General features: G+C 41.0%; 1 protein-coding gene across 3 annotated transcripts in view; it reads left to right on the top strand.

Moving 5' to 3' along the window:
• Positions 1–26827, top strand: part of LOC136611245 (protocadherin-10-like) — a 107233-nt gene that overhangs the window by 55283 nt on the left and 25123 nt on the right. Inside the window, exons 2-3 of one of the 3 annotated variants that reach the window (XM_066590678.1) lie at positions 11092–11150; positions 14698–14732. In XM_066590678.1, the coding sequence (XP_066446775.1) occupies positions 11092–11150; positions 14698–14732 (94 nt within the window). Of the gene's footprint in view, positions 1–11091; positions 11151–14697; positions 14784–26827 lie in introns of all 3 variants that reach the window. The other 2 variants (XM_066590676.1, XM_066590679.1) reach the window with 2 other exon arrangements.

The following is a 26827-nucleotide window of genomic DNA, read 5'->3' as shown; positions in this document are numbered from 1 at the left end:
TTGTGCACCATTTGTAACCTTATCTCCTATGTTAAATGCATCATCTCCTGGCCTTCACAATTTTTCAGTTAGGCCATTATGATAAATGAAGGCCCTGGATTTATCACAATTAGTGCATATGAAAAGTGCAGCATCTGCCCATAGCAATCAGTCGGATTGCTGCTTTCATTTTCTAGTGAATATTGAGAGCTGGAATCTGATTGGTTACTATTTGCAACTGCTTCACTTTTCGTTTTACATCAGTTTTGATAAAATCTCATCTGTTAATAACTTTATGTAACGGTTTTTTTCTTTATAGGAGAAGGATACAAATAAGAACATTGGCAGAATGTTTAAGAAACCAAATTGTACTTAGAACTATTATAAATAAAAGTTGCAGTGTATAGTAGTCACTTAGGCTCCACACATCATATGAACACCTTGCACTATTGGTTAACATGGACAAGCACCATTCTTTCTTTCTCTATTTATTATTCATGACATCCTCATTCTTTTATGTAGTTCGTAGTGTTCCTTTTAATAAGCCATATCTCATGTTTCCATAGCAGCCTGTCCGAAGCAGCAGGGTAAGCTTTGATTCTATGCTGTCCTTTAAGCTGCATATTCAAAACCTTAACATCTCCTAAGAGTCCACCTCAAAAATATTTCTCAAATGCACTCCCTACCTCAACAATTATGCTAGTGTATCATCCCCTGTCTAGACTACTGCAATATGCTTCTCTGTGGTTTCCCATCAAAAGGGCCCATTTACACGTAATGATTATTGCTAAAAATTCAGTCAACTGAATGAATTTGAGTGATAATTGTTCAGTGAGAATGCGAAAAAAATCACTCACTTCTCAGTCACAGTTGTTTAAGTTGACTTTTTAAGTATTGTTGGCTTGCTGGCTAGAGATGAGCGAGCATACTCGCTAATTGCTCCAGCGAGTATTGTCCTTAGTGAGTACCTGCCTGCTCGGAAGAAAAGGTTCGGGTGCCCGTGCGGGTGAGCGGTGAGTTGCGGGAGTGAGCACAGGGGGGAGCGGGGGAGAGAGAGGGGGAGAGAGATCTCCCCTCCATTTCCGCTGCTCTCCCCCGCCGCACCCCGCACCCCGCCAGCACCCGAACCTTTTCTTTCGAGCAGGCAGGTACTCACTAAGGACAATGCTCGCTCAAGCAATTGTCCATAGCGAGTATGCTCACTCATCTCTATTGCTGGCTTCTCATCCTCTGTAAATACTCTGCCATAGGAGGTGAAGCACTGAGCAAGAAGCGGACGAGAAGGCCGCAAGCTGGCGGCAAGTATTTCCGTTTAAATGCTCTGCACGAGCGCTGGCGACCTTAGAGGTGATGGTCCTTAACACTTAAAAGGGCCTTAACACTCTTGCACCCCTACAATCCATCCCCATCTCTGCTGTCCATCTAATCCTTGGCCCTCTGCCTATTCCTTCCCTGGCTATCCCTATTCCAACCAATTCAGTTCAAAATATTAACAATGAGCTATAAACTATCCACAACCTGTCCCCTCCATATCTCTGTCCTGATATCCTGATCTCAAAGATGTCTCTCATGTATCTCCCATACACTGAAACTCATTATCCCAAACAAATACTCTTCCCCACCTGTACCTCCAAAAGCAACCTGAGAACTCACCTCAGAGAAAAGCATACAGTCTACGGTAACCGTGCTGCCGCTGCACTGACATACGGGCAGCTTCTACATTTACCTATTTTCTCCTTCCACCTTGCCTTCTAGATTGTAAGCCTTTACGGGCAGGGTCCTCTCTCCCCCTCTAATAGGTCACCTGCACATGGCTGGCTCGGATTCTGCATGCAGGATCCCACAGCAGAATCCAACCCTATGCCTGGCAAGTGACCCTGTGTACCTGTCCGCAGTCTTCACATTCTGTATTGCGAATGTGGCGGCCAGCGCTCCGACGCACATGTGCAGTACAGATTATGCCTCGCCATCACTAGGCGATGATGCGGATCCCACGATCTTTCCGCAATGGTGATTACGGAAGAGCCGTGGGTCGGATGGCTTTCCTTGACTACAATGGAAGCCATCCGCACGGAATCCGGCTCAAAATAGAGCATGCTGTGATTTTTCCACCATGAGCGGAAAATCACAATTGATTTCCGCTCATGGGCAGGAAAGAACGCTTTTCCATAGCATGCTATGAGCGGTATTTGCTGCGGATGCTGGAGGCGGACTCCTGCTCCGGAATCCGCTATGCAAATCTGCCCGCATTTAGTTCCTCTTTATTGCACTTGTGTTTTCTTATGTCATTGTACTGTAATGCTTTTCATCTGTGCAGCACTCTGGAATTATTAGTACTTTAAATAATAATAATAAGAATATTAGCTCCCAAAGTTAATAAAGCAAGTTATTTTCTCTAATACATAAAATTATGTTTTATTAGGAGGCTGATTCATCAACTATTGAGACACTTTACACATTTTGATTATTTAGCCCCCAGAAAATATCTTGCCATGAAATGATATTTATCTCATTGAGCGAGCTTATGCAAAAATGTTTAATTAGCTTTAGCCCCATAGTGATTTAGTGTGCTTCGAATGTTTGGATAGAAAATAATTGAGAGCTGCAGTTTTAAATTTTAATCACTTTCCCACCCATACTGTAATTTCTGAAGTTAAGAAAGAACTGAGAGCACAACAGCAAGTCTATGCAACAGCTGCCATAACTCACTATGTCAGCTGAGACTGGAAGTCAAAGGCGTAACTTGAAGCTCCTGGGCCCCAATGCAAAACCTGTAACAGGGCCCCCAACTATAATGCTTTATTCATAGTACTGGACTCCCTATATGGAGAAGAGAGTCCCTATGCCATAATTCCCTGCATCGTCCGATGATGTGGTGCTTCAGATCATGACCATTTCTCTTGCTTCTTCATTCAGTTCTCTTCCCTTCATTCTACTACAAGTTAATCTTGGTTTCGTCTGCCCTAAGAATCTTATTCCAAAACTGGAGACTTCTTTAAATGGTTCTGATGATGATTATCCATTTAGTCGCATCCGAACTTCGGTCACTCTATGGATCAATGTTCTGCACGCATTCCTGTCTTTCACGGCTTCTTTCAGTTCGGCGATTGACATGTTCATGGTGGCTAGAGATGAGCGAGTATACTCGCTAAGGCTAAATACTCGAGCGAGTAGTGCCTTAGCCGAGCATCCTCCCGCTCGCCTGTAAAGATTTGGCTGCCGGTGCCGGTGACAGGTGACTTGCGGTGGTGAGCGGGGGGGGGGGGAGAGAGGCAGAGAGAGATCTCCTCTCCGTTCCTCCCCGCTCTCCCCCGCCGCTCCCTGCTCCCCGCTGCCAAATCTTTAGAGATGAGCAAGAGGATACTCGGCTAAGGCACTACTCGCTCGAGTAGTTAGCCTTATCGAGTATACTCGCTCATCTCTAATGGTGTCCTTGATTGTATCTCGCCATCTCGTTCTTTGTCGTCCTGATCTTCTCTTTCCACTGACTTTGCCGAGCATCAGTACTGTTTCCAGTGAGTTAGCGTGCATCATGTGGCCAAAGAAAGAAAGCCACTATTTGATGATTTTGGCCTCTAGTGATATTTTAGGTTGGACGTGTTTGTTGTCATGGCAGTCCAAGGTATCCACAGAATTCTCCTCCAGCACCATAGTTCGAATGCATTGATTTTCCTTCTGTCTGTTTTCCTGAGCATCCGACTTTCACAACCATACGTAATTATGGGAAAGTCGATTGCAAATGTTTCGAGCAAAGTTTTATCTGGTCTTTCTATTCTTGAGTGGTTTGTATCTCGAGATAAACCTTCTCTATTTACATCCATGGAGGCATGTCTTGATTCTAGAATTTGACAATGATATGCCGATTACCTCCTTGAAAGTATTCTTGACGTCTTGAATTATGTAATCATCCATTTTGTTTTCCATGTTCTTCCAGGCCTTTTGGTGTTGTTGAGCTTAGTGGTACTTTCATTCTTTCTAAGAATGTGCCAAATTGTTGATTTGGCCACTTCTAAATTTTCTGCTATCTCTCTGATAGATGTACTTGACAGTCTAATGATGGCCTTTTTCTTCTTGCATTCACGCGTCTTTACACTACATATTGAGAGTTACCATGAACACATACCAAATGCAAATACAATGCTTTATTACGCATCTGTCCAACTTGAATCTGCATAAGGCCTTAAATGGCCAGCCTCACCAAGGCAACCCCTCATGAAAATAAGGTTGATGTAGTGATCTGCTGATTGGTATGAATCTGGCTTCTCTAACCCCATGATAAGAGTTGATCATAAAGAGTTAAAGAAGGTGGGCCGACAAGAGTTTTTTGCATTACAGCGAATAGCCGTCCATAAAATGCATGTCTTTTTGACACAATCCTGTTAAGAAAGTATAACCAAATTTCATAAATTCCCATTTATCATTATTGCCATTGTTGTAAAATATCCCAGCTACAAAACCATGGCATGACAGCATGTGAACCCAAGAGGGCAGCAGGAGAGGGTGTACAGAGGTGCATTTAACTACATAGATTAATGTATCATTCAGGGTCTGTGAAAAGCTGGTTAAAAACCTCTTTGGGCTCTGTACTGTATGCCATTAGTGGTAGAATACATAAAACGACTGAAAGGGGTCTTAGGAGATTTCATCCTCGAGGATAACTCAAGAAGTTCTATTTTCAGGTATTTTTTTTTACTGTACAGTGAAATGTTCCTTAATGGTTATACCAGATAGTTGTAGTGTGTAGGACCAGTCACAGGAAGGGTATTATACATTTATAACATCTTATCAGTTCACATATCTGAAATGAATGAGTCTGACAATAGTCTTTTAAAGGGTTTTTCATGTAATTATAAAGTGACAAGATATAAAGCATCCAAGACAGGCATGAAAATAATAGACAGTCCAACACGAATATATTATTCATACTGATGTTACTTGCAGAAGTGTGGAGAAACACATTGAGAGTTCTTCTACCCCTCATGTTATATTAGTCACTCATAGCAGAACAGATCTTCAAAATCAGTCGTATTATGTACGTTACAATGAGCATTTGTGTTTTCAGTAAATACCATACAAATGGCATTAAATAGCCTGATGTAGAAGAATCTGGCTTATGGGCATGTAAGAAGGTCAGAAAGTTATAAATGGGGCCCATGACTGGTACACCACTCAACAGACTCTTGGTTAGAATCTTACACGGAGGGCATAAACTTGAGGGTTACAAACAATATTGCGGCATAGAGCTTGCTGGTTACTAATAGTAATGGTATAGTATTTCACTATATATATAGTTTGCAAAGCAGTTTCTGCAGCGGTTATTAGCAGTAATAGGACCTTCTTGCTCCCCATAAACAGTGTAGCTCACAGTACACTGAGAGTGAACAGTTACAGTTCTGGTTGGGTCACAGTCACCGGTCACCAAATAAATCGAGGATATCTAGCTTGCGCTTTCCCATGTTACAGTATCTAGTCCACAAGTTGTCCCAAACCAGAGCAGAAAGTGAGGTCTAACTTCAGTGGATCCAGTCATAAACTTATTAATATCACTGCTTGGCTTAACTAATGCAAAGGGAAGGGGAATGAGGAGCTTGTCTTATCAGAATGTAGGTCTCTTTCATGAAAAAATGCCTGTGGGAGGTAAATACAAGAATCTAATACATTCCAGTGTATAATATGAACAAGCTAACCATTTAGCTGCTGCTATTTACTAAGAAGAAAGATATACCTATATATATATATATATATATATATATATATATATATATATATGTGTGTATATATATATATATATTTATATATATATACACACACACAAGTGTTTGCATAGGCCGATGTGAAAAACTTATGAAAAGATATATACTACAAAAATACATATATTATTACATTATGTTCTGATGGTCTTCTTCATGGTACCCTTTACAGGCAGCACTGTGGTTCAGTAGTTAGCAATGTTGCCTTGCAATGTTTGTTCTCCTCTGTAGTAGTCCTTAAGATATATAAATAGGCAGTGACAGTGTTAACATATAGCGGAGAGGGTCGCACCACACTTTAGAAGCTGACCACAGGGTACGTCACCGCTTGGACTCCCATTGATTAGCTGTAATGTAATTTGTAAGGAAACTTGGCAGCAAGTGTTCAATTTCCCTATAACATCACCACAATAGAAATGAAATGCAGTGTTACACAGTGCCCATTGAGAAAACCAGTTTGTAGACACTGTGGCTAATAGTTCAGAATGAGGAACTATGCATTATTAATATAGAATTCTCTAATAGGGTATTCGAACATTTCATTTTTAGACCATAGACCTTTAAACCCTTTTTATAACTGGTTAATAAGAATTTTATAAAAGTAACTGGAAGTGGGAAGTCTGGGACCGCACACTGAATGTGAAGCCCCAAGTCCTTGTTCTCAGCCGGAGAGCAGGATGTCCATGCTCTGTCCCTCTCCTACAGCTGAATGGAAGCGTTGGAAATATCCAGCTACTACAGACAACCCAATTTGCAATTCACTATTCCTGCTATGAAAAATACTGGAATCCTGCCAGAAATCAATGGGGATTCTTAAGAACTGCCAAAAGATAGATTCGACACAGTGTTCATTACTTTGTTGTGGAGGGAAGTAATGTTGCTGGTATGAACAAAGCCTATCGCTATTTGCAATTGTTCTGTCTATGGCCAGATCTTGTGACTGCAGACACTATAAGGTTGAGGTCACGCAGGCTGGCACTTGCACAATGGCAATAAGGGCTGCTGCAGTTTTCAAATTGATTGTTAAATGCAACCGATTGTAATGTTGTGGCTAATTGCAAAGAACCTAGTGACTATTAAAACATAATGTGAATCATGTATTTACACTTGATGAGTATTTACCATTTTGGCATCTTATAAATTCCATATCAGCAGGAGGTTAAATAAAGATATTTCTTTAAAAGTGTGGGTGTCTAGATATAGAATATTGGCAGATGCTCAGAAAAGCTTATTTTGTACATTATAAACATATGGTCCCCATATGGGGGAGGGCAAATTATCAGTTAACATAATTGGCAGGGCTATTTTTGAAATAGATGTGAAGAAGTTGTTAATTGGATTGTCTGGGTATAATTAAGTTATTTTAATGTGATATCACTCCATATCAGTTTCACTGACCATTTTAAGTTTACTGAAGAAGAAAACGGTATGCACATATTATATGTCCAGCAGATGGCAGCATTGTATTACTTATAGAAGGAAGTCTTTCATTCCCCAGTTTATTTTTTTGTGTGCAGATATAAAACCCCATGAATCAGAATTAATGGTTGTCAAGTAACACAGAAAACCATCCATTTTTTCTAGCACCCTGAAAGAAATACTTGCATTCATTTACAAATGCATTATTTGCCATAAAAGGCAATTTAGAACACCATGTTACCGCTTGGTCTCATCACGTAGAACAGAAAGTAACGCAATCACAGCCAGAGTATTGTTCATACAGCGAACCGCCGTCCACTGTAATTGGTGAACACAGAACACTTATAATCAGGTGAAAGGGCAATATACCCAGTGATAAGGCAGCCATAGTGTTACGTCATCTTATGGAGATATTCACGTTTTTTGCTCCATGGATGTAATCAAACCATGTGGGTGTTAAAGTCATAATAGGGTTGACACTATTTTTTAATTGTTCTTAAGTACCGTATATATTTGAGTATTAGCTGACCTGAGTATAAGCCGAGACAATAAGTTTCACCACATAAAAATAGAAAAACGTATTGACTCGAGTATAAGCCAAGCTCTACTCGAGTATATACTGGGTAAAAAAAAACCTCCACACTCACCTCCCAGACACAGTCGGTGTCTGTGCCACAAGCTGCTTGAATTCTCCCTGCTGTCATCCCCCGCCGTGCTCTCTGCTTGGCTCTGTCAGTGCTGTGTAAGTAAGCGCTGTGACTAGATTGAGCGCCAGCCAATCACAGCCGGCGCTCGATCCAATCATAGCGCTTACTTACATAGCACTGACGGCAGGGGATTTGAAAGCCGAGCAGAGAGATGTCAGCGGGGAGAATTCAAAAGCAGCTTGATTGGCTGTGAATGATCGAGTGCCGGCTGTGATTGGCTGGAGCTCGTTCCAATCACAGCTCTTACTTACACAGCGCTGATGACAGAGCCGAGCAGAGCAGAGAGGACAGCGGGGGATGACAGCAGAGAGAATTCAAACAACCTGCCTCACCACCGCTGGAGACACAGGCGCCGGCTGGGAGGTGAGTATAGAGGGTTTTTTTAAGCCTTCCCTGACTCGAGTATAAGCCGAGGTGGGCTTTTTCAGCACACAAAAAATGTGCTGAAAAACTAGGCTTATACTCGAGTATATATGGTATATATAATCAATATAGATATCTTATGTATACCTTTATAGATTTCTCTGTGTTTGTGTATGTGTTACATCTGACCTGGACATATTAGTTGCATCGTTAAATGACACGAACAAATAAGAAAACACAAAATGGAGAATTTAGGGAAACTTACCCTAAATACTCTGATATGAGAAGATTCTACCTACCAGCGGGGCACTCACCCTGTTGAGGGCAACCCCACGTCAGGAACCTGGAGCAACCTGACTTTCCCTAGATGGTGACAAGGAACAGTGGCAAAGAAAAGTGTTACTAAATTAATAAATTAATAAATAAGGAACCACAAGATTACAGGGAACAAAATGTCAAACACCCAGATAAATAAATGAATACCTAGCAGACTTATCTTAACTAAGATGCAAGTCAGGACAAGGAGTCGCTGACAGGACCAGAAACACCTTCAGACAGAAGTATAACTGGTTTCCTCTGCGAGGAGGTGCAGGAATAAATATTCATAAACTTAAGTCTGATTGGCCGACTGGGATAGCTATCTCTCAGCCAACCAATCAGTCCATACACCAGCAGAGATGTGTCCTCAACATTGTTCAGTGCCGAAATAACAGAAAGCATGTGCCTGCGTGAGGATAACATCAAGAAGTCAATCCGATCCAAATCTCCATTGACAGAACCTCTATGTTGATTACCTTAAGCTCTTCTTTTTGAGTGGTCTTCTTCTTCACAAAGGACAAATTTACCTTAGACCCATTGTCTGACATGTCAACTCATTAGGGAGCCTAAATCAATGTGACGGTGTACAGTATATAAGCATATAGTTCCAATATGTCTAATATATTTGACAGTTTGGGAACAGAGGTACTGAAGTTGTCAATCGGATTGTGAGGACATAATTTAAAAGCGCATGGCTTGATGCAATTGATGGAGCAGTGGTACAGGAAGTATGCTGGAGATTTCCAGTGGGAAGATGGATTTTGGTGGATTTCATCCTTTCAATAGAAAATAAGCTAACTCCAAAAAAGTAATCCTCAAACTTCTTTTGCATGGCAACTACTCTATTGTATTCATCGGTATGTCCTTTATTAGTAATCCACTCCACTTGGTTTCTGCGGTGGCCAGCTCTGTATCCATACACTGAATGGAGCAGTGGCCTCTATGTTTCACAGCAGTAAATCCCAGTACAACCTAACGCATCATAAGAAGCTGAGATACATTCAGTCAAGCTGTTTCTAAACCCAACCCTATCCTTCCCCACACACTGAAAATAAAAGAAGTTGCATATTGACAGATAGGGGGCAGAATTTTCAAAGTACATTGTTTGATCTGTATTTGCCTACGTATTTGCTGTCATTAGTTTTACTTTTTTGCTAAATATGGACTTGTTTTTGCCCAACAGAAAATGGGCATGCCATGGATTTAAAATACACAACATACTGTATGTCAATATTGATGTAATTTCTTTTCCACACTTTGTGGATGAGGTTTGTACTGTAAATGCTGTGGTTTTTCCCTGCAAAAATTTTGCTTAGCAGTGTGTAAACCAGGCTCATCTGACCAAGCCCCAAGTCTTATATTTAGATTTTGATGCATTTGGAGCAGATTTGTCACAATACAAAGTGTGTAGTCTGCAGCAATTCCACGCCAGAGCCCAGGAGTTTGAAAAAAAGATAGGTGCTGCCTGATCCTTACCACATGTAATTTAAAGGGGTTTCGTCATTAAAAAAAAATCTATACTTACCTATTCCTCCCCAGGCAGTCTACTTACCGCATCTTCTACTCACCGATCTTCTCCTGGCTCTTGCAGTCTCCACATCACCACACCACAAGCTGATTCTTCTTCTTCGATTATGCAACTGCAGTCTTATTCCTGCAGGTCAGTGTAGACTACGTCATAGTGACGTAGCATTCACTGCCTAGTAGGAAGCATTGGATTCTATGTCGGGCCAATGCCAAGACTGACGCATGTGCTGTCTCGTGGCATTAGCATAGGAACTCTCACGGCAAGACTGCACGCATGCGCAGTCTTGGCATTAGCCTGACATAGCGTCCAACGCTTCCTGCTTAGGTAGTAAACGCCATGTCACTTGTGATGTAACATACATTGACCTGCAGGAAGAAGACTGCAGCTAATGGAAGCTTCGTCGTCGGAAGACAGAGAAACGGCCGGCTGGCGCTGAGGTGAACCAGGGGAACTGCAGGAGACAGGAGACAGGAGAAGATCGGCAGAGAGAAGGTGCGGTAAGTAGGCTGCCTGGGGAGGAATAGGTAAGTATTGATTTTTTTTTAATGACAGAACCCCTTTAACTGTCCATGGTGTACAACTAAGGCATGTGTGCATCCCACCCATATCTGTAATCAGCAAACTTGATACTATGTGGGTAGAGGGCACAATATTTGCAAACAGTTGATGACTCCTGTTACTTACTTTATGATGCCTACTTTAAAAAAGAAAGAAGTGTTACAGTCTCTTGTTAAAAAGGTGTTTTACAGTTTCTTGTTATCCACAACAGAAATCCTTCCTGTAACATATCAGATTTTCATTATAACCAAGCCACCTGCAAATCATCTCCATTTAAATGTAATTAAGGATGAGTGTATGCAAATTGGTCTCATGCAGCGATATGCTAAAAATCTTGCCAGTTGGGGGTCAGAATGAGATTGAAGCTAGTAAAACACTTGTCTAAGCAAAAATTCATCGCACGTTTATCAGGCAGGAACAAACGTATAATGTATATGATTTCATTGTTCCCCGATTCTTTGTTTTATAGATAAAGCTTCCAAATACTGACTGGTCACCGCACAAGACACAGAAACCAGGCCTTAAAAGGTACGCTCAGCAGTTTCATTAAAATTCTCCTTTCATTACTGTATCAAACAATAGCTAATATATTGTGTGATGAAGTATAGATAATGAATAGTGATTACATGGAGAATAGCACGAATAATGATTATGTAATTAACAGACAATTACTTCAGAAATGAAAACACAATAACTATCCAGGACCAAAATTCCGTGCTGATTAATTGTATAATATATGTTTAAAGAGCCAGAAGGCTTCATTCCCATGTGCGTTTGGGCATTCCATTTTCCTCTTCTGTTATAGAAGTAGGAGAACTGAATGCCAGCCGGGGTTGAATCCATCACATGATGGTAACGAACAGCGCCTGACTGACCCTACAGAATCTTATGGGATCCATCAGGCTTCTTTCATGCTGTCTAGCATTTTTCCAGACAAAATACTGTAGAATTATGCTGGATCGGTGCTGAACCAATACAAAACTACCCAGAAAGGCAAAGGTCAGCTCAATAGTAGCATCCATTTCAAACTAAGACATAAGGTTTATTGATCCTGTTTAAAAGCCTTGTGTGGCGCAGAGTATTAAGCTCTCGCTCACGACCTGAAGGTTGTGGCTTCAATCCCCACGTGGTTCAGGTAACTGGCTCAAGGTTGACTCATCCTTCCAAGATCAGTAAAATGAGTACCCAGCTTGGTAGTTCAAAACTACCACATTATAGAGCTTATTAAAATATACTTCCAATGTATGGCTGTGTTTTACTATATAAGACCATTAGAACCCTGCTTGAGCTCAAATAAGTCACACTACGTATATTAGTCAATGCGTGGATCTTTGCTGCAGCTCATAGATCCTTTTAAAATAGCTGCTGTGCAGAAGCTAGCTTGTACTAAAATTAATTATATTCCCCGACATGTTTAGCCTAGAAATGGCTTAATTAGGTACCTGGCTATAGCCCCAGTCTAGTCCACTGATGATGTCACTTTCCAGCCTCCACACAGTAGCGCTCTCAAAGAGTTCTCTGGGCAATCTTGTATTGGCTTAGATATATCGCCTTGTGCTATCTCTAGGCCTTCCTCCTTTTCTTTCTTTTTTGGGATCTGTGCTGGAGGCTTTGAGTGGAGTCTCTAACCTAGATAAATAAATAAAAATCTTGTTATTTGTATAGCACCAACTTATTCTGCAGCCCTTTCAAGTAATTTATTTATTACCCCCTCACCAAGCTGGGCACTCATTTACTGACTTCGGAAGGATGGAGAGCTGAGTCAACCTTGAGATCACTACTTGAACCATTCAGAGATTCAACTCACAACCTTCAGGTCATGAACGAGAGCTTAGAACTGCAATTCTTAGCACTCTGTGCCAGGATTAGAAAAACACATATACTTTCTTCCAAATACTGCACCATTCCTGGGTTCTGTCTGGAATCACAGCTCAACTCCAGCAAACTGAATAATGCCGAGTTTAGAATGCAACCATGTTTTTCTAATCCCAGACAATCTTTTTAATGGCAGACTACTTTCCTAGATGCAACTATAACTTAGAAATGGTTGTATAGAATTATAGGAAAGTTAACAGAAGGGGATGACAGGCAGGCGGTATATTTACAGGGGATTGTTTTATCTTAGGTAGAAGTGCTTTTCAATATCTCATAAGGGAATACAATAGAAAACAATTTGAAAAATGGCATAACTAGCATTAGGTTTCCCAGTAGGATTCTCACAATTGTAAGTGGCCTAGTTAGAATTCTAAAACTATTTATGCTGAAAGTGAAGCACTTGTTACCCAAATCCATTATTTATGTCGCTTCAGTAAATGTTGGTAATATTATATCATACATTATGTATTGTAAAGAGAACAAGCGTTATGTGCATTGGCAACATAATCCTACAAGCTTACGTGTAATTACTTAAGAAATATGGGGGCCAAAAGATAGTTTCGCTATATAAAACAGAAAAGATATAAAGCTCTGCCAAGATAAACAGATAGGATTAAAAACGATTCAAAAGATTTCCATTTTCTGGAAATGGTGCCACTCTTATAAGTAGGCTGATTCTGTATTACAGTTTGGTTCTATTCACTTGAATGGAGTTGAGCTACAAAACCAGAGATCACTCATAGGCAGGAGTGGTGCTATTTTTGAAACAAAGAAGACCCTTTTTTCTAAACTGAGACAATCCCTTTAATGGCACTCATGCCTTTCGGCTATTTGCAATTTTGCAGTTATAAAAGCCCCAGTGTTTTAACTCTTAATAACTATTGTGTTGAGAGTATAGATTCTATATATATATATATATATTCTATAGATCATATGAACCCTCTATAACTAATCCCAGTTTACTCTATGGACTGATGCAGTTGCTTAAAGGGGTTTTATCCTCAGGATAGTTCATCAATAGTTGATCGTCCTGGGTCCGCCACTCAATACCCCCACGATCAGCTGACAGGTGCAAGCTGTCAGTGCCACAATAACAAAGAGGTCAGAGTGAAAGCCTCCACGCCGACCTCCTTATAGTGGCCAGTGCTTGTAACTGCAGGCACTGCTTTCATTGAAATCATTGGGAGCCGTGCCTACAGTTACAAGCGCTGGCCACTACATGGAAGGTCGGCGCAGAGGTTTCTGCTCCGACCTCTGTTATTGTGGTACTGACAACAGCTGATCAGTTGAGGCCCCGAACGGCGGACCCCACCCAATCAACTGTTGATGTCCTATCCTGAAAACTCCTTTAAGTGAACCAACACAAAATAACTATGAGTTGCAGAAATGGCTTCATTTGCTGTAATTAAAAGGCTTGTCTGCTTTGGACAATCTATTTTTACTAGAAAATAACCTAACCACAAAGTTGGCCCACAAGAAATAGTAGTTTGCAGGGAACACTGGCATCTGGTGTTCAGTACCCCTGTAGCGCCACCACAGGAGAAATAAAACATTTCACAGTAATCACTAAAACCAATAGGCTGTGTAATGCATGGATGTTCCAGGTCCTCTAAAGTGAATGGCCTTGTAAGTCTTCTCACTCACTCACCTACCTTCTAGGTGCTCTCCCTAAGGTCTCTTTCACACGGGGACCAACGCATGCAAAAATCACACGCGTAAAAAACTTGTGGCTATTACAACCAATGGTTTCCTACAGGAATGATCAGATGTTTTTTATTCCGTCTAAAATTCCTTCATCCGAACGTCCCCATTGGAAACATTGGTTCTACTAGCCGCAAGTTTGCGTGCGTAGGTCCCCGTGTGAAAGAAGCCTAAGGTAAAAAGAAAGCATTTCTGACCAAGGTCCTCTAGAGTACAAGTTGCTCTTTGTAGTTGCTCTCTGTTCCAGTGAATTGCTGAAAGATCCCTCTATTGATTAATAATCCTAATAAGGTATTTGAAAATGGAGATTTCTAATCCAGACAAACCTTTTAAGTGTAAAGCCTACCATCATAATGATACATGGGATAATAGACTACAGATATATTGATTGCTACAGTGCAATTAATGCTCAAGCCTTGTTAACGAGATTTCATGCAATAGCAAATATACATAATACTTAGGAAGTGATTATGAATGTCTTTTCTCTATTCATTTCCAGCTCGCAGAGTCTCGAAGACCTTGGAACTCGAAAAGGTGTGAAAACAGATCACGACAGACTACGTTCACTAGTTTCCCCAGTGACTGGTCTGTATATACACATTGCCACTTTCAAGTGGTTTTAGCCCAGCACAAAATACTTTGCTTGTAAAGGTACCCGTACACATTGTGGTTATTCTACTGCAACCACATATAGATCACCGCTAATTGCCTGGTGGAATATGGACTTCCAAAATAAAACAATCTGAGGCCTCATGTCCACGGGCAGATCGGATTCCACATGCAGGAGCCCACTACGGAATCCGGCCCTGCCCGCGGCCAAGCAACCCTGCGTACCTGTTCGGGTCTTCTATTTCCTGCACTGCGGATGTGTGCATTAGTGCCGACTGGCACACCAGCACGCATGCACAATACAGTTTAAAAAAAGCCCAAAACTCCTGCTTTCCCGCGGGATCTGTGGCTCATCCACATTGTCAGCTGCGGATGGGCTGTGGATCGTACAGCTTCCATTGACTTCAATGGAAGTCATCCATGCGGGAGCTGAACTAAAATGGAGCATGCTGCAATTTGTTTTCTGGACCAAAAGGTCAGCATGCTTTAATTCCAGAGCTCTTGCCATGCTTCCCTATGGGCGGCTTGAATTGCAGATTCTGCAATTCAATTCCGCCCGTGGACATTGGGCTTAAGGCTGAGTTTTCCCACTGTGGTAACTACATGAAACCAAAACTTCGCCCATCTGCAGCAGCCAAAAATGTATAAGCATGACGCCTTTATTGACCGTTAGATGCCACAGGTGGGCAGGGTTTCAGACACATGTGGTTACCACAGTGTGGATACCCAGCTTCAAAAGTTTAGGTACCATCTGGCAATTAGTGGTGATCAGCTGCAGTTACAGTGGATCAACTCCAGCATGTACGGGCACCATAATTATGAAGATTTTTAAAAACTTCTTGCCACTTTATCCATTGTAGATAATAAAATCTGGTCTGTCTTGGATGTGTGCCGTACTTATGTATTTGTGGAGGACACGGTGCGGACCACTTCTGCATTGTTGCCATATGATATTGTATGAGTTGTCTCAGGTTATATTGACACGGCTGAGAATGAGTTCTCAGAGATTCAGAGCACATGGACACTCCATGTGTGTACTCTATAATGTGCGGGACGCCACATATTACATGTCCTATACTAGTTTGAGACTCGCACAAAGATAGGTTGTGTGACAGACTATCACTTCTAATGAACCGATTCAAATGAACGGGTCTCTTATTGTGCGAGTTCTGCCCATCTTGGGTCAGGAACGCTATCTTTTCTCCTTATGGAGAGCACCTAGAAGGTGAGTGAGTGAGGAAGCTTATAAGGCCATTCATGCTCCTCTGGGTAATATGCAAATAAGGGAGATGGAACAATACCTTTGCAGCGCCACCTCTTAGAAGGTAGCATTCCTGAAAGTCAATGTTAGACTCTTTATATAAGCCTTATCTGCCCATCTTGGACATAAAACGCTCGCTTGTGTGAATACACCCTAAGGCAGATTGGCTTTTTAGAGTATAGGTCTAAGCTCCTTAAGATTTTTCTACATGTAATCTAAAATTTCAGTTACATCATACTGTTGTTATTACTAAGTGAAACGCTCCAGAATTATGGTATATGGTGCCAAATAAGCGAGGTATGTAGTGTGCACCAAATTTATTATTTGTTGTAGACACTTTAGGGAAGATTTATCACAAGTTTTTAGCATAGAAAAGTTGTAAAAGTTATTGCAAGCCATTCTTGCTGAAAAAATTTGTTACAGCTATGCTGCTCCTACAACACTTTCCAGAAAGGGGGCGTGGCTTGCCAGGAGGGGGTACTGATGTAAGGTATACTAGGAATCTACGCTTCAGGCTGGTTAGATGCACTTAAAGGGGTTGTCCCGCGCCGAAACGGGTTTTTTGTTTTTTTTAACCCCCACCCCAGTTCGGCGCGAGACAACCCCGATGCAGGGGTTAAAAAAACAAACCGCTCAGCGCTTACCTGAATCCCGGCGGTCCGGCGTCTTCATACTTACCTGCTGAAGATGGCCGCCGGGGTCTGCTCCCTCCGTGGACCGCAGCTCTTCTGTGCGGTCCATTGCCGATTCCAGCCTCCTGATTGGCTGGAATCGGCACGTGACGGGGCGGAGCTACACGGAGCCGGCATTCTGCACGAGCGGCTCCATTGAAGAGAGCAGAAGACCCGGACTGCGCAAGCGCGGCTAATTTGGCCATCGGAGGGCGAAAATTAGTCGGCTCCATGGGAACGAGGACACTAGCAACGGAGCAGGTAAGTAAAAAAACTTTTGATAACTTCTGTATGGCTCATAATTAATGCACAATGTACATTACAAAGTGCATTAATATGGCCATACAGAAGTGTATAGACCCACTTGCTGCCGCGGGACAACCCCTTTAATATATGAAGGTGCATGCACCTTTTCATATATTAGACGCACTGAGCGCCAAGAGGGATTGTATTATGACTGGCCTGTAAACCATGGTTCCTAATAAATCTTCCGTTTTGTATGTTCCCCTTGACAATTTTGAAGGCTGTAGTAAATGTTGCATGGCTAAGAAGATTTCATAACAGCGTGCACCATTGTTTCGGTATAAAATATCTGAGTAAAGTGCGCTAGTAAGAGGTGGCATAGGGAAGAGAAAAATGTCCACCGTTTCTAGCAGATTAATCCCAAGTTTGGTGCAGTTTCTGCCTGTCGAATCTATTTTTATCCATTCTTACTTTAGCAAATTATTAATAAATCTGCTCCAATTCAATTTTACAGAGGGGCAGTTCAAAGCTATTCCCTAGTTGCTTCTTTAAGGAGAATTTCCACAAAAAATTGAAAATCGCTATATATATATTAGTAGATCAGAAGTTAGACTAATAGTCAAAGTTTATATTTTTAGATTACAGAGATCTTGTCAGTTGTCCATTTTGCTGTAATGTGGCAGAGCAGGGGATGCAGTTGCACCCGAGCCCAGGAGCCTTAAAGGGCCCATAAGGCCTCTCTTCTCCATATAGGGAGCCTAGTACTATGAATAAAGCATTATAGTTGGGGGAGCTGTTACAGATTTCGCTACAAGTTACGCCTGTAGCTGTACCGCTTGTTGGCACTTTTGCAAATATGGAATATGTAGCAAAACAGAAAGCTTCCAATATATCTGCAAATGATAGGCAGCCACAGTACACCATGATTAACTATTTCTATAACTTCCACAGAAGTGAATGTATGGAGTCACACAACCACTTCTTTATCCATTTTCACCTGAATGGTGGGGATATACAGTAGGTGGTGGGTATAGATCTGATCCAAGAAGTTAAATCCACGTCTATTATATCTTACTGAAATTCCATTAATATCTGTAATAAGAATACTCATTTTGTAAGATTACCCATTTAATTGGTATGTGGAAGAAAATGTGATTATTATTTTTTAAAGTGTTATACCTTTTCATTTCTTGTAAAGACTTCCCTGTGGTTCGCCATATTGGAAGAACTTATGTCCTTTCTTCCTTTTCTGTATAAAGAGTACAGCAGTGCTTGTGTGCTTTATGGTAGCTGCAATCAATGGAAATTCATGGTCAGAAAAGTCTCAATAGCCTATTACAGTCTTCAGGAAGTTGAAGAATACTGTCCCTCCCATAGAGACCAGAGTAGAAGGCGAGATGCAAACATGGCCCACACTATATCTATATTTTATACTGTTGCCAGACCTCCAGAGTTTCAATAGAGCTGCCATTTACCCTGCCCTCTCATGATACTGAGATGACTGCTCAACCTGCCTAAGCATACACAACAAAGCTGAAAAGTGATCTGTAGAAAACAGGAAACAGTGGTAGCTGCGCTATTTTTTATTGCAAAATTTACGTCCTTTTAAAAAATGGATAATCAAAAAAAAGTTAGTTGTAAAAATTAACCGCATCTTGCCTTATGATGTATTATTACATTACGGAAACTAAGCAGTTTTGAAGTAATAGTATTCCATAGTGATCAGGTGGACACTACTGGGGCAGCAACTGTAACTTACAGCCAGGATCCCACTGCAATGGCCAAGGTCAGAGATCAGTTCCCACTGTCAACCCTTTAGATGTCAATGCAATTTAATTGCAAAGAGGCGATGGGTTGCAATGGATGCTTAAAGGGGTTGTCCCCTTCGAGACAACCTCGATGCAGGGACCTAAAGAAAGCTTACCGGAGCGCTTACCTTAATCCCCGCGCTCCGGTGACTTCTATACTTACCGGTGAAGATGGCCGCCGGGATCCTCTTCCTCCGTGGACCGCAGCTCTTCTGTGCGGTCCATTGCCGATTCCAGCCTCCTGATTGGCTGGAATCGGCACGTGACGGGGCGGAGCTACACGGAGCCGGCATTCTGCACGAGCGGCTCCATTGAAGAGAGCAGAAGACCCGGACTGCGCAAGCGCGGCTAATTTGGCCATCGGAGGGCGAAAATTAGTCGGCTCCATGGGAACGAGGACGCTAGCAACGGAGCAGGTAAGTAAAAAACTTTTTATAACTTCTGTATGGCTCATAATTAATGCACAATGTATATTACAAAGTGCATTAATATGGCCATACAGAAGTGTATAGACCCACTTGCTGCCGCGGGACAACCCCTTTAAGACTGGCCTCTCTGTCAGTGTAAAAGATAATACACTGCAATATTAAAGTTTTGCAGTGTACTATATGAGTAAACATAAGATCACAGGTTTAAGTTTCTTACAGGGACATAGATAAAAAGAAAAAAAAACACAGTCCCCTCTAAAAAACCCTTGCTGTGCACTTCTTCCTTTCTTGTTAGAAAAAAGTAAAACATACATATTTGGTATCACTGCAACTGTAACTAATTGCACAGTAAACAAAATGCATTTTGTATCCCACATGGTGAGCAGTGTTAAAAAAAACCTAAAAAGACCAAAGCCTGAGTACTCATTTTGTCCACTACACCTCCCAAAAATATAATACAAGGGATCAAATACGTTGAGTGTACTCCAGAGTGGTGCCAATGACAATTACAGCTCATCATGCAAAAAGAAAATCCTCATTCAGCTTCCTTGAAAATAATAGAATTAGGAAATCTTAAAGGGGTTGTCCCGCGCCGAAACTGTTTTTTTTTCTTTTCAATAGGCCCCCCGTTCGGCGCGAGACAATCCCAATGCATGTGTTAAAAAAAACAAAAACGTTTAGTACTTACCCGAATCCCCGAGCTGCGGCGACTTCTTCCTTACCTTACTAAGATGGCCGCCGGGATCTTCACCCACGATGCACCGCGGGTCTTCTCCCATGGTGCACCGTGGGCTCTGTGCGGTCCATTGCCGATTCCAGCCTCCTGATTGGCTGGAATCAGCACACGTGACGGGGCGGAGCTACGAGGACCAGCTCTCCGGCACGAGTGGCCCCATTCACCAGGGAGAAGACCGGACTGCGCAAGCGCGTCTAATCGGGCGATTAGACGCTGAAATTAGACGGCACCATGGCGACGGGGACGCTAGCAACGGAGCAGGTAAGTGAATAACTTCTGTATGGCTCATAATTAATGCACGATGTACATTACAAAGTGCATTAATATGGCCATACAGAAGTGCTGAACCCCACTTGCTTTCGCGGGACAACCCCTTTAAGGATCATAGAAAGGAAGTTAGATGGAAAAACAAATCCGAGACCCTTCTATCATGGCTGTTAAAATCCAGGACCTTAATAAGGGGCTTGTTTTCATCTTTGTTATGTTTTATAGTAATGCATCTCACTATGAAATAAATGAGCTCTCATGCCTATGTTCATGAAAAAGTTAACACTGAAGAAAGCTAAAGTGAAACATTCTTTTTTTAAAGCATTTATTTTTATTGAAAATAGGAGGTAATTGAGTACTTGAACATATTTTTTTCAAGAACAGAATGCATTAACAAACCGTGTCAGATGCAGAGTGTATAGGGTAGGAAAGGATAAGATTATTCAAAAGTAGGAATAATGCTCAAGATACAAGAACTTGCAAGAACAATAACTGAATAAAAACACTGTCAATGACATATCATGTGATACTACTCAAATATAGCATGGATCCATAGTAAGCCAAAGTAAGCAGAATTCTTAGGCTGTCCTACTTAAAGTAGGATTTTCAGTACCTCTAATACTAATGGCATAAAGAGAAAGAACTAACTCAGAAACATTACTAAAAGAACGAAAAGGAATACATGGCAATTGGTATAAAATCAAAAAAATGAAGATGTCCAGTGTATTACCCACAGGAGAATTAAAGTGGTCAGGGTTTCTAAAGCCAGGAGCTGAAACTGAAATTGATAGTTGCCTTACCAAGTAGGACTCCATATCCAAATTCCCCACGTGAAATTATATAACCCATATTGCCCTTGTTGAGGCTCAATTATACTTTCCATAGAGCAATGTATAATTAATGTGGTTAAACAGTTCTGCAATGTTAGAAATGTTTTGTGACTTCCAATTGTGTGCTGTTAATAAGTTAGCCACCACCAGGGTGTGAACGATAAGAGTTCTGTCTAATGGTGGAAGGTCTTCCAGGCCTATATTAAGTAAGCATTATGCAAGAGACAAAGGCAGCTAATATTTCAAGAAATGGGTTAAAAAAGACCCAACCTCATCCAAGGAAGAAGTCAATACAGGCCAAACTTCAAAAATGTGCATTATATTCCCTGCATCTGACTGGCACTGCCAACAGAGGTTGAAGCTTTTAAGGAAAAATCAATGAAATTCTACATGGTTTATAATACCATCTGTATAGAGGTTTTCTTGTGGCTTCTAAATGTGATGAACAACGAGAGTATTTATTTGCTGATCAAAAGGCCAGATAGCAGGTAGGTACATCCACAGAAATATGTAGGCCCTTTTCCCATTTGCCAACCAATGCTGGTAAAACGGGAATAAGATTATCAGAGATAGCACAGAATATTTTAGATAACGCTTTTTTGGGTTGTACTGAAAAAGTGCAGTTCACATGGAGATTTAGCAGGAGTGGGTCATTTAAAATGGACATGTACAATGTGGCGCAGTTGAAGGTTCTTGTAAACATCTACTTTAGGGATCTGTAATTGTTTCATGATATTTGAAAATGAGGTTAACTAATGGTTTCCCTACATCCGACTTAAAATGAAAATGTCTGCCTCATGCCAGTTCACAAAGTTAATATCAGGCATAAAATGCTTGACTACTGAGAGAGGTAAATCTTGAGGACTCAAGAATAGTAGCGATTTGCCAATAGCAATAGAGATCCAGGACTTCAATCTTGCTTGGATAGTTAAATAAGAAGAGGGAGTCAAATTATAAAATAAATATAAATAAATCTTGGTATTTGTATAGCGCCAACTTATTCCGCAGCGCTTTCAGGTAATTATTACTTATTACCCCCCACCAAGCTGGGTTCTCATTTAACTGACTTTGGAAGGATGAATCAACCTTGAGCTGGCCACCTGAATCATGCAGGAATTGAACTTGCAACCTTCAGGTTGTAGGTGAAAGCTTACACTCTGCACCACACAAGGCTCTAAATTATGGACCAGGGCAGTAGTGACCATATTCAACAAAAAATGGACTAGCTCAAGCATGCCTGCATGATAGCAGTTATAAGCGTTAGTCAAGGCAAGCACTCCCTTTGTGACTGAGGAATATAGAGTGGAAGCCGCTACTCTGGGCGTTCCCATTTTCAATTGGAACGTTCTTAAAGGGGTTAAACCAAGATGTAAATTTACCTCCGATCCACAGGTTAGGAGAACGGGAGTCCTTACGTTGCTCGCATGAAAGAAGCAGATGTCATGGATGTACACTGCAGCTCCATTCAATTCAATATGTTATTGAAATAATAGAGCAGTGGTATACATACACATTCTTTGCTCCTAGGATTGGTGGTGATCTCAGTAGTCGGAGACCACCTATCATAAAGTTATCCCCTACCCTATGGATAGGGGATAACTTTAGAACTTGGTACAATTTCTTTAAGGACTGGGATATATCTTTAAAGCGATGAGGGAAGATTTATAATAAAAATCTGATTTAGATAACATGAGATTTTATGATGATGCGTTACCTAATTTCTGGCATATTAGAAGTAGGGACTAGCTGGTGTGTTTGGTTCATCTGTATCGTAATGGCTAGAAAATGTTGATAAAACTATGGTAAGTGTTACGTAGCATTACCATATATTAGGATCTCCTGAAATGCTGGCCCCTTTGATGAGACAAGAGAACTCTTTTGATGTACTATTGAGTGTCATTATAGTAACATAGTATATTAGGCTGAAGGGAGACAATGTCCATCTAATTCAGCCTGTTTCCACCCCCCTTGTTGATCCAGAGGAAGGCAAAAAAAAACCTAAAACGATGAGGCAGAAGCTAACAGAAGCTTGAGAATGTTATAATTTGCTAGAATGACATACTTGGTTTCGATGATCTGCGGTGGATAGACCGTTTTGGATAGACATGCTGTAACTCAGCCTCGAGGTATAATTTGCTCTTCATTGCAATTTTTCTCTTAGATATTCGAGGAATGGATAGAGGGCAATAGTGGAAAATTGACTCTGCTGTTGTTTCGTAAATAGGCAAATCGCTTTGCCAGAACCGCAGCAGCACTTGACAGATAAGCTGCTTAAGACAGACATATTTCCTTTAAAAGGAACTTGCTATTCAAAGCAAACTTTGGTTTGTTGTATTAACCGCGCACAAGAGCTGGTAAATGCAACTTTCATTTTCTATACGTGCTGTCAAACTATTTGTTTTTTCTTCGGCTGCGGAATGCAAATGAGATTTATACTCGGTATTCTCTAAGTGTTCAAAGATATGTGACAGCTGCTGAATACAGAGAATACCATCTCCGCCCGATGCTTTATGTAGTCTAACAAAAATGTTGCTAGATGCTATTTATCTGGTTATTTAAGGAGACATTTTTTAACTTTGGTTTTTAAGGGATATATCAAAATTTAGGAAAAAGATGGGTTTATGGGCAGTTTCTGCTGATTCGATTGCTGAATTCATGGAAATGGTTCTCCTGGTATATAAACAGCATTTTATAGTGTAGGTGTATGTTTGAATTTCCTGTGTAATTGATGTCTACTTGTATATTTTGTTGATCAGATTTCCATAGCACTAGCTGTGCTATGGAACCATAATTCTTGCGCTATTTGTAAGGCCGTGGTTATTACCTGCATCACTGTACTTTGAGATCACTTGTGTTAATATTATAGCCAATGTGATAACTAGCAAAGGTGCAAATAATTTTATCTAAAATTATGTTTTTGTGCTGAAAATTCTAAAGTGCTGGCCATTTGGGGGTCTCCCTTCACTGTCCACTGCCTGTTGTCCAGCAAAATCCATCTCTAGTAACAGAGATAACAAGATGGAATACAGAGTAGTGGCTTACACTGCTCATAGAAGTACGTATATGGACAGGAGAGTGAAAAGTAGGAGAGACACCCACACAAATGTTGCAACAGCTGCAGATTTAGCTATTTTAAATCTAATGCTGATAACTTGCTGCAACAAGTAATTTTTATTCTAAAAATTAGGTTTTTATTGAGGTTTTTTCAGTTGTACATGAGAGAAAGAAAAAATAATAATTCAAAACAGATAATAATAACGTAAGTATAATGCTCAATCAATCAGATAGTCATAATAAAAAGGTCAACATTATGCATAAAGGTGGGAAGGCATAAAACTCATCTTGCTGGACAACCATATCTCCCATTTTTGCCTGAATGAACCTGCCTGATTAGCAGCACTTGTACTCATATATTCATGCCAACAGTTATGGTTTATAGATCTGACTATATCTAATAAGGCTGGGATAGAATTAGATTTCCAATATTGGGCAATATTCAGTGTGGTTGCTATGAGACTATGTATGACCACAGTATGGATGGTATGGGGAAATTGGTCAATGTTTATGCCTAATAAAGCTAGAGCATCTGACAGATCTTAGAAATTAACGGAAAGGCCTGTTGCTAATTTGGTAAGATATAGGGACAATTCCACCACATATGTAGATAATTACTATCTATTGAACCACACCTCCAGCAGCATTTGGAGAAACGAGGGATCCATCTATTCTAAATTGCTGGATTGAAATACCATCTATATAAGATCTTTCAGGAGTTTTCAAGGTGGTTTACACATTTGGAACTCATAGAAACTCTTACGAAGGCATTATGCCATTGATTGTCAGAATTTGTCATTTTTAAGTCTGTTTCCCTTTTTGTTTTTAGCTGAGATAGCGGGTCAGAGGAAGGAGAGCTCAAAATGTGATAACCCGCTGACAACCCTTTGCTGGAACCTTGAATGGAGGACAACCAGACATGGAGTTTAGAGGGTATATTAATTCTCCATGGCGGGGAGAAGGAGCTCAGCAAATGTCTAATCTGTAGATATTTATAGACGTCTGTTCTGTGAGCACAGTAATTTGCCATTAAATCAGAAAAAGATTGTCTTCCCAGAGGTGACCTATCTGGGATAATACCCTGTCCCCATATTCCAGACATGAAATATAGGTGACAACAAGACCGACGAGGCAGAAATCTTTGAGTTGAAAAGCAGGTGTGCCACTAAGTGAAATTTTAAAGAATATTTTCCTAATAAAAATCTTTCAATTGAGACCCAAGAAAAGTTGTTTAGCCACAGGGACCTAAACTGATTCAAGATAATCGCTCTATAGTAGAGCACAATTGGGGTTAAACTAAGTCCTCAGTCTCTTTGATGGATATATAGGATGCCTTCCTTAACCCTTGTTTTTTTCTTACACCAGATAAAGGCCTGAATCAAGAATTGAATGTTTTTTTTTTTAAAAAGATATGGGTAATAGAATAGGCACATTTTGGAAATAATAAAGCACTTTGGGGAGTAGGATCATTTTAATAGTGGAAATTCTTCCCAACCATGAGATACCAAATGTTCTCAATTGGTTTAATTCTGCTTTTAGTGACTATACAAAGAGTTTGTAATTAAAGGGGTGGTCTCGCGGCAGCAAGTGGGTCTATACACTTCTGTATGGCCATATTAATGCACTTTGTAATATACATCGTGCATTAAATATGAGCCATACAGAAGTTATTCACTTACCTGCTCCGTTGCTAGCGTCCCCGTCGCCATGGTTCCGTCTAATTTCGGTGTCTTCTTGCCTTTTTAGACGCGCTTGCGCAGATCCGTCTTCTCCCTTCTTCTCCCTTCGGCTCCGCTCGGCAGCATCGGCATTTTGGCTCCGCCCCCTTGTACGCATCATCGCGTAGCTCCGCCCCATGATGTGTGCCGATTCCAGCCTCCTGATTGGCTGGAATCGGCACGTGACGGGGGCGGAGCTACGCGATGATGCGTACAAGGGGCGGAGCCAAAATGCCGATGCTGCCGAGCGGAGCCGAAGGGAGAAGAAGGGAGAAGACGGATCTGCGCAAGCGCGTCTAAAAAGGCAAGAAGACACCGAAATTAGACGGAACCATGGCGACGGGGACGCTAGCAACGGAGCAGGTAAGTGAATAACTTCTGTATGGCTCATATTTAATGCACGATGTATATTACAAAGTGCATTAATATGGCCATACAGAAGTGTATAACCCCACTTGATTTCGCGAGACCACCCCTTTAACTGAGATTAAATCAGAAGATGGAAATGTTAACAAAATCTCCAATAGGTAATTTTTTTTTGCCCACTTGAACTTGTATTTTTGTCCTTATTTTTCTCCTAATGCACCCATGAAAGTCAATGGAAATTAATGGAAAAGCCGCGATAACGCCGCGAAAACGCGGCAAAAAACACTGCGAAAAACGCCGCGAAAACGCAGCGTTTTTCACGCACGAAAATCGCAAACGCCAGTGGGTGGGCGCCCTTAGGGGGTTTTTACAGCGTTAATCATGCAGCATAAATGACAGACCATTTTTTCTGTGGGCCGGTGCGATTACAACGATACCCAAATTCTTACATTTTTTGTAGGTTTTTCCACTTTTCTGCAATAAAACCCCTTTTTTGGAAATCTTTTTTTTTCTAAATCCCTGCATTCAATGTCCTGTAACTTTTTTATTTTTCTATGTACGGAGCTCTGTGAGTGCTTATTTTTTGCGAGACGAGTTTTAGTTTTTATTGGTACTATTTTAGGGTACATACGGCTTTT

The sequence above is a fragment of the Eleutherodactylus coqui genome, chromosome 2 (assembly GCF_035609145.1).
Source record: "Eleutherodactylus coqui strain aEleCoq1 chromosome 2, aEleCoq1.hap1, whole genome shotgun sequence".
In the NCBI taxonomy this organism is placed as follows: domain Eukaryota; kingdom Metazoa; phylum Chordata; class Amphibia; order Anura; family Eleutherodactylidae; genus Eleutherodactylus; species Eleutherodactylus coqui.
The sequence above is the reverse complement of the archived record's forward strand: the minus strand, read 5'-3'. Positions and strand labels throughout refer to the sequence as shown.